Source organism: Colius striatus, chromosome 6, assembly GCF_028858725.1.
Source record: "Colius striatus isolate bColStr4 chromosome 6, bColStr4.1.hap1, whole genome shotgun sequence".
Classification (NCBI taxonomy): Eukaryota; Metazoa; Chordata; class Aves; order Coliiformes; family Coliidae; genus Colius; species Colius striatus.
Window position 1 is genome coordinate 10281124 of NC_084764.1, and position 8759 is coordinate 10289882.

General features: G+C 43.4%; 2 protein-coding genes across 6 annotated transcripts in view; one reads left to right on the forward strand and one right to left on the reverse strand.

The window, feature by feature from the left end:
* Nucleotides 1–6130, reverse strand: part of IFTAP (intraflagellar transport associated protein) — a 115019-nt gene extending 108889 nt beyond the window's left edge. For 3 of the 5 annotated variants that reach the window (XM_061998194.1, XM_061998193.1, XM_061998192.1), the window contains exons 1-2: nt 6065–6093; nt 5713–5788 (exon numbers count right to left, since the gene is read on the reverse strand). The gene's annotated coding sequence lies outside the window, so the exon portion shown is untranslated. Of the gene's footprint in view, nt 1–5712; nt 5789–6064 lie in introns of all 5 variants that reach the window. The other 2 variants (XM_061998195.1, XM_061998191.1) reach the window with 2 other exon arrangements.
* A 280-nt stretch (nt 6131–6410) lies between these two features.
* On the forward strand, nt 6411–8012 carry RAG2 (recombination activating 2). Its single transcript, XM_010209029.2, has one exon. The coding sequence runs from the start codon at nt 6426–6428 to the stop codon at nt 8010–8012; it is 1587 nt and encodes a 528-aa protein (XP_010207331.2). The 5' UTR covers nt 6411–6425.
* The last annotated feature ends 747 nt before the right edge of the window (nt 8013–8759 follow it).

Below are 8759 nucleotides of genomic sequence, written 5' to 3' on the forward strand. Positions count from 1 at the left end.
CTATTTTAGATGAGGCCTCTGAATAAAACTGTGTCCCTCACATGTTAAATACTATTTACCAAATAGACAGAAACTTGTGGGACACTGGACTCCCTGTGCCATTTTTTCACAGGTTTCAGCCTTTGGGTCCTGGCTGAAAATCCAGGCTATTTGCATTCTGGCTGGGTAACTCTATACAAATGAGTAAGACAGCCTTCCCCTTCCCCTGTTAAGCTGGAGTGTGCTCCTGCAGCCCACAGGGACCCAGCTACGTTCCAGCTCAGAGATGACTGTGCTTCACTGGCAGAAAATATAGTGAAAGACCTGGAAATATCTCAATACAATCTGGAGTGAGTTGAGATGAAGAAGATTTAAACCACATACTAAAGTAAGTAATTAACTGCAGAAGATCAAGTGAAACAAAGCATTTCTGTAATAGCAAACAATCTACTGGAAACATAATACCTGTGTCAATGTTACTGGAATAGAAATTATAAAGGAAAAGTCTATTTATTCATTTTCATGTGGGTTCTCTGCCAAATAAATTCAGGATGCAAAGCCTAGATGTTCTTGCTATGATGTAGACAGTTCTGAACATGACTTTCCTGCCTTGTAGGTAGTATTCTGAGGCTACTTGCTGCAGCTTCTCCAAAGCAGTCTGTCACTGGCAGTTAACAGAAGACCAGCTTATGTTCTTCCAAACCTGACACACTATTGCCTACAAACTTTTAACTTGTCCATCTTCTCAGCCACAGTAACTGGAAAAAGAATTTCTAAAGATAAGGCTCAACAACTGGCAGAAGGAGGACAAAATGAAGGTAAAATATTAAATGAGACACAACTGGGGGACTGGATTTTTCACTCACACATCCGTAACTCTTTTGCCAGCAGATCTTTGATAGCAGACCCAAACAAGGGTCAGACTATGTCAAGCACTTCAATAAGAAGCTGTCAAATGTCATCTAGGTGCTCCTGAACATAGAAATAAATCTGATCTGAATGCCCTTAAATCTAGGGGATGTTACATTCTTCAGCACTCAGTTCTGCAGTACAGTCTACTTTTATCTTTGTTTCCATAGAGAAGTAATAGCCCACATGGCTGCTACAGGGTACAGTGCCTTAGAGCTGCTGTATTTTAGATGAGAGACCTCACTGCCTCCCATCTGCATTACAGTTATTCAACCTCTCAAGACAATTTTTGCAAACATTTGGTATGTTTGCTTTGCTTTACTAATCAAATTCCACTTTGAGCTCTTTCTGTTCCTATTCTCACAGCAGCTTCGAATGGGAGATATGTCTAAAACAGCGTGCAGCAGATGTAACTCCCAAGTGGGTGACGTAGGGGGAGGAAAACAAAAGCAGGGTACTATAAGGAGTGGATTGTTTCTGTTTATTTGCTGTGCTATGTTATGCAAGTGGCTTATCCTGTGTGCCCCAGCACTGCTAGCTGTTGAGAGGACACGCTCCCAGAGGACTTCCCAGAGTCTAATTATTTTTTGTTGGAGAAAAGCGCTGTGAAACTGATGAAAAACACCACAGAAGGGTGCAAAGTTTTATTAGCCTTTTAAGGTCTGATCAAAAAGCCACTGAAGCAGAAAAAAGACATTCCTAATGACTTCAGTGGACTTTGAATTGGACTTTCGGTCAGGCCTCACTCACTGGGTTGCATGCACTTGTCATCTCCTTTGCTCTGTTCCAATGTCACTACATCCTTGCAGCAGCGCATTCTGGGCAAAGCAGTAGCATGCCAGTCAGCAGGAGTTCTTTTTACTGCCTAATGAAAGTATTTTTTTTCTTTGAACTCAAAAATTACTTTAGATTACACTTTTATATTAAAATGGCACTGAAAAATTCCAGAGAAGATCGTGAGGTTGACAGGTTTAGCTGTGTCAAATGTTAAGCTACAAAGGAGCGTATGCTGCAGGTGATTGTGATCTAACTGACAATACACCTACTGGCACTCTGGTCTGGTTCTACTGCAAAGAGTTAAAGTCGCTGGAGGCTGGTGGGTTTCTGGTTGTGCCATCTGAACACAAGAGGAAAGGAAAGGAAAAAAAAAAAAACAACCAGTCACAGCCAGTTAGCCACAGTAGGCCAGGTTCGCAGGAGCACATCTGCAAATCAAGCAAATACATTCCCCTCCGTCGGGCTGTCTCTCCCTGCCACAAACCCCCTGTGCTGTCAGAGAAGATTCCTCTAAGCGCTCACATTTGAATCCTAATCACATAGAAAGACTTCGGAGGACACACACGCTCCCTGTCAGCCAGGTATGTCCAACTTAATGTTTTGCCCAAAGCAGACATGGTTGATACACTTAGTGAATGTTGTGAGAAATACTATATAGAGATTTCCTTCCTCAAGCCTGTCTATGGAGGGCTTCAAAGTTCTTTTGAGTGTCTGGATATGATTTCAATTGTGAAGAACCTATGAAAAGCACTTGCTTTTCAGGGGTATGTTTTTTAATTTTGCAGAGGGAGACCCTGCAGAGCAGTCAGAGGAAAACAAAGATACAATATTGCAAAATAAATGTAATTCTACCATAGATATCTGTGTCCATGCCAAGTTAGAAATAACTGCAAAATACTGACAGAATTTAACGGTCAGCAATGAGCACTTCACAGCTCAGATTCTCTGCTACCCCACAATCCATTCTCGCTGTGTCCAACCACTGCTGGCAAAATACCTATCTTTGTGTCAATGAAAGGTGCTTTGGGTTTGCTGCACAGCTCATAAGATCAGATCATTCATTATTTGCTAACTCTCAAATTACTGTGACATTATTAGGACTGTGGGTTTGTGGGTTTTTTTATCTTGACAAATAGAAATATGAAACATTAGACTAAACAACAGTACTGATTACTGTTCTCCTGATTAAAATGCTTCTGTTGAGAAACAGGCACAGCACACAGCTGAAGGAACAATACTACACAGAGGCAAAGAGAACAGTGTGCAGTAAACACAGTTTGGGAGTGACTAAACCTAGTGATCTAGTGATGTTTTACAAATCCTAGCTCTCCCTGGGACACAGGACCTATGGAAGTTTTGCCACCTTCCAAAGAAGGTGCTAGAAGACAAGAATATCCAAAGGCATATGAAATGTCACTTAATGTTCAGGTGCCTGAATCCTACTCCTTGTTTCCAAAGCACATTCATCCTACACTTCTCAGTGAATGCTTAATATAAGTTCTAAAATAATACCCCACATCCAAAATTGTGATTATGTCCATCTATTTCCATACTAAGCACATTTCAAATTCCATTAGCTAGTGCTTTTAAAAGGCACGTTCTCTCTTCATTTGATCCTTCGGTAAATAAATCTCCCAATGAATCTATCTAAATCTGAATTCCTTGTAACCAGCTCTTGTCATACAAACCACTTTTAACTGAAAAACAACAGCTCAAAATCATGTTTGATTTTAAAATTAAATAGAGGAGAATGCTTGTTTCCTTCTGTTAACTTAGCTTCCAGCTTAGGTCTCTATAGTTTGCTTCCCAAACACAGAGGTTATAGAAGTAATGCTGAGACTCTCACTGATTTCTATAATCCTTGGAGCTTCATGTTTTATTATAAAAATACCAAATTTGATGAAGCATGACGCAAGTCATCATAGCTAGTGTTTATCTAATTCCACCCTTCTCTACTTATCCATCTTTACTTGTCTGGTGTCTTTTCCCCTCTACCTTGTGCTGCACCACAACAAAGTCTGTCTCCCTCCACATTGGAACGAATGCTAATCCAACTCCTCCGTGACAGCGTTTGGAGCATAAAGACAAAAAAACACTTAAACTTTTTTGTTATAAGGTTAGATTTCTACCTTTTGGGTTCCCTGAAGCTGCTTAGGGTTGATAAGCGTGGACCCAAAGTAGTGCTGGAAGGTTAGAGGTGGAGATGCGCACAGCCAAATGTCAACCACACTGTATTAACACACCATAATTAGCATAAAACAACCTGGCACTTCAAAGCAATTGCAGCAAGTGCCTAAGGAGCTACTTCTGACAGAGAATCTAGGATAAATATTCTCTCTGTTATTTACTGAACTACTTCCTTATGTAAAGTTCAAGAAATATTAAGGGATAACACGGAGGAATGTGTTCAAGTGTGTTTGTTTAACTAGCAAGTTCTGTGTGTCTATCAATTTCTCTTTTAATCATTTTCACTGGGCTTTTCCCTACTTTGTATCTCCAACGGCCTCTTCAGATAGTGCACTCTTCAGAACTGACTACTGATCGGTATTTGGGAAATAGTGACATTGTGGAAACTAAAAACTGTCATAGTTGGAGATTCTTGAAGTACACGTAAGAACATAAGATGAATATCAACTTGTCAATTAAGCTGTTTGTCCTTTTCAATACTCTTGTTAGATTTCAAACACAAACCAGCAGTCAAATGTAGAACACTAGTGTTACAAAATACAGAACATTAACTTACAGATGCGCCCATGGCATCTTCACTACAGAAGATGTATTACTTTTCTAAAGATTCTGTAAAAACAAAGCAGCTAAGTAACCATATGATATTAAGGGAGACAAAAAGCAAATCTAACCCAGCAAAGCCAATTTAGTGCAAGCTTCTCTAACAGCATCATTTTTCAACAGCTATAAGAAACAAGCAGCGGAGATTCCTGTTTAGTGTTATCACTTGAGGGTAAAGAACTTGGCAAATCTTTCTTCATGCATATAACTGGACCAAAACCTGCTGTGTATACAGACATGATGAGAACAGGGTTCAATAATTAACTCATAACTGAACTTCACCTACAGTGCAGGATGTCTGAAAAGGATTCTAAATGTAGAAAAACTACCACTTTCAGGGCACAGGCTTTAGGACTAACTACTCAAGTGAACAGAACTTGACCATGACCTTGGGAAGATTCCTCAATGTGTATGGATTATTTTTGCAATAGGCTCAGCAATGGCTACGCCTACTCTGGCCTGAGTACATCTAACAAGACTTGCCCACCTTCTGAAAGCATTTCATGGCAGATCTGTATTTTAGCCCAGGGGTTTGCATGCCAGTTTGTGGGAAGGTGGTACAGCAGCTCCTCCCATGCACAAAGACATGCACCAATGGCGACCTGATGCTGTTGGTGGCACCAGCTCCCATAAATTCGCTGTGGCTCTCACTGTACACTACCTTCTCATGGAACAAGTTTGATGTCACATAATTAGAAGATACAGACCCTTCCTTAAAAAAGAAACCCTGTGTGTCTTGGTTTAGCTCTTACAAGCAAAATTAAAAGCAGGATCAAAGAAAATATTAATCCTAAATATTTCAAAACAAAAAAATAGAGTCTAAAAATAGATGTTTGAGGTGGGTTTTTATTCAAATAAGATATTTGAAAACTAGTTCACGTCTTTATATTATGAGGATTCAACACCGGCTGCAGCAGAGAACTTGAATGTTTACTAAAAGGCACAAGTCTGCCGTCACCAAAGGCCCGTGCTAATGGTGTTGCTGTTTCCCTCACTGGTGTCTTGCTTTCCAGAGATCTTTCACCAGCGTTGGCATCCAGGCTAACTACATAATCTCCTTTGGATTTCTGAACAAACAGGCTAAAAAAAAAAAGAGTAAAAGACACCTCTTCAAGTCTCCTCACAAAAGCGTGTGCAAATGACAACCCCAGAGAGAAGGGATTTGCTCACAGCAGACAGAGGCTTCTCAGACAGGCTCCAGCCCGCAGCCCCAAGCAGCTTATCAGCTGCTCACCCCGGCACCAACAGCCCCAGCGATACCTGCGCGGCCGCGAACGCAGCTGGCACCGGCTGCTCCGAAACAGCTTCCACAAATCTTTACGTTTTCATTGTAAACCTGCCAAATGTGACTAAACTTCACATCCGGCTCCGCAGGCGCTCCGAGGGGCCGGGCGGGCAGCTCCCCAGCCTGCGGGCAGCTCCCCAGCCTTCGCGCAGCCGGGCTACCAGGCCCCGGGCGGGCGGCCTCGCACGCACCGAGAGGCCAGCGGCGGCCGGCACACCCGCGGCCCTTCTCCGCGGGGCCACCGGCGCCCCGACAACGGCAGCAGGCCGAGAAACGGGCAGCAAACCGCTACGCCACGCTCGGCGCCGACGCCGAGGCTGCACTCACCGCCAGCTCCGGGCCGCGCCGCCTCCGGGCCGCGCCGCACGGCAACTCCCGGCGCGATGGCCGGCGCAGCGCGGGGGGCGCGGCCCGGAGCGTGCGGCGGTCACGGGCCTTAGCTTGCACGAAAGCGCGCCTTGCTGCGGGCGGGCTCCTGCTGTGTCCTGAGGCGCAGAAAAGGGCCTCAATTTGGGTCTCAGAGGGTGAACATAAATGGGCTTTGAATACTGTTTTAACTCATGTCTTGTGAAACAACTCCTGCAGAGTCTAAAGCACGTTTCAGCTGTTTTCTTGTCTTTTTTTTTTCCTTAGAAAACCACAGTATATATTTCTCTCATACCACAGTGTGGCCCAATCAGCTGACAAAATGTCACTGCAAGTAGTGTCGACCCTCAGCAATTCATCCCTGCTTCAGCCAGGCTTCTCTCTGTTGAATTTTGGTGGGCATGTTTTCTTTTTCGGGCAGAAAGGATGGCCAAAGAGATCCTGTCCAACTGGTGTTTTTGTTCTTGATATAAAGCAGAATGAGCTCAGGATGAAACCTGCATTCTTCTCAAAAGACTCCTGTTACCTTCCCCCTCTCCGCTACCCTGCTCTTTGCATGCTCAGAGGCGATGCGGAGTCTGATGAGAACCAGTATATCATCCACGGTGGGAAAACACCCAACAATGAGCTATCTGATAAAATTTACATGATAAGTCTGGTAAGCAAAAGCAGCAAGAAAGCCACATTCCAGTGCATTGAAAAAGACCTGGGTGGAGATGTCCCCGAAGCTAGATATGGACATACAATTAATGTCGTTCACAGCCGGGGAAAACGCGTGAGCGTTATATTTGGAGGGAGATCATATATTCCTCTTGCACAAAGAACCACTGAAAAATGGAACAGTGTAGTTGACTGTTTGCCATCTGTGTTTCTCGTTGACTTTGAGTTCGGATGCTGTACGTCATACGTACTTCCCGAGCTTCAAGATGGACTTGCTTTCCATGTTTCAGTTGCCAGAGATGATACAATCTACATTTTGGGAGGCCATTCGCTTCAAAACAACACCAGGCCCCCCACCTTGTACAAGCTAAAAGTTGATCTCCCCCTGGGCAGCCCTGCCGTGACCTGTACTATCCTGCCAGGGGGAATATCTGTGTCAAGTGCTATAGTGACTCAAACCAGTGATACCGAATTTGTCCTTGTTGGGGGCTACCAACCTGACAGCCAGAAACGGTTGGTTTGTAACACCCTAGTTCTGAAGGATGGTAAGATAGAGATCACTGACGGGCCAAGCCCAGACTGGACACCAGATATTAAACACTGCAGGATGTGGTTTGGCTGTGATATGGGCAAAGGATCCGTGTTGCTGGGCATTCCAGGGGCCAACAAACAGTTAATCTCAGACGCAAACTACTTCTACATTCTGAGATGCAAAGGAGCAACAGAAGACGAGGAGGAAGAACTGACAACACAAATGGGCAGTCAGACGTCATCCGAAGACCCTGGAGATTCCACTCCATTTGAAGATTCAGAAGAGTTTTGTTTTAGTGTTGAAGCCAATAGCTTTGATGTTGATGACGTTGACACTTATAATGAAGATGATGAAGAAGATGAATCAGAAACGGGCTACTGGATCACCTGTTCTGCCACTTGCAATGTTGACATTAACACCTGGGTCCCTTTCTATTCAACAGAGCTCAACAAGCCTGCAATGATCCTGTGCTCCGGTGGGGCGGGCCACTGGGTCCATGCACAATGCATGGACCTCTCAGAGCCCATGCTCCTGTATCTCTCACAAGCTAACATCAAGTATTTCTGCAACGAGCATGTCGACCTTAATAGAGGGCTACAAACTCCCAAAAAGGTGGCCCATCCAAAGAAGCAGCCCATGAAACTACTGGGCAAAAAGGCGTCCAGGAAGTTAACCACACCAGCAAGGAAGTCCTTCCTTCGGAGACTGTTCCAATAGTGCTGCACTGCCACTTCCTCTTCACCTGGGAATGAAATCACACTCAAAGACAGCTAATAATGACTGAAGCAGAATGACTTATTGGAGCTGGAAGAGGTCTTTTTATTAAATTGATTTTCATTATCTCAGTGTTTCGGTGTACATTTCAAAGCTCATGAATTTATTCTGTCTCTTAAGTGTGTTTTTGTAGCATCTGCATAAGAGCCTTCTTGCAGAGGGCTGCATTTTGTGCTACAGTTAAACCCTCAGTTATCCCCAGTGAGTATCATGGAACTGCTGGTAAGATATGACATTCTCCCAGGTGAGTACAGCACTGAGTAGTGCTGTTAGCATCTATCCAGAAAGAACATTGTATTACCCATTTTCTTGTGTGTCTTAGTAGTTCTAGAAATATTTGGCCTGATTTATAGCCATGTTACTCCAATTTTATGTTGGTATAGTGAAATAAAATTAGACTAATTACTCTGGTTTTAAACTAAAGTGGTAGCTTAAGTGCCTCATGTCAGAAACAATTCAGGCACTGAGGGTCAGGTTTCTTCAGGGGCTTCCATGATGGAAAGCTTACATGTCGAGCATTTAATTCTGGATAATTAGTTTTTTATTTTGAGAGGTATTGAATGATCACACATCAGTTTTGGCTACAGTTGTGGAATATAGTATCATGTCGTATCATATCATCAAATTGCTTTTTTAAACCACTGTGCTCAACAACTCCTTTGTGTTTTTAAAAATCTAGTAAGATGGCAA

Bases quoted from the DNA above. Each gene is read 5' to 3' on its own strand.
- RAG2 (XM_010209029.2), top strand. From the start codon at position 6,426: ATGTCACTGCAAGTAGTGTCGACCCTCAGCAATTCATCCCTGCTTCAG.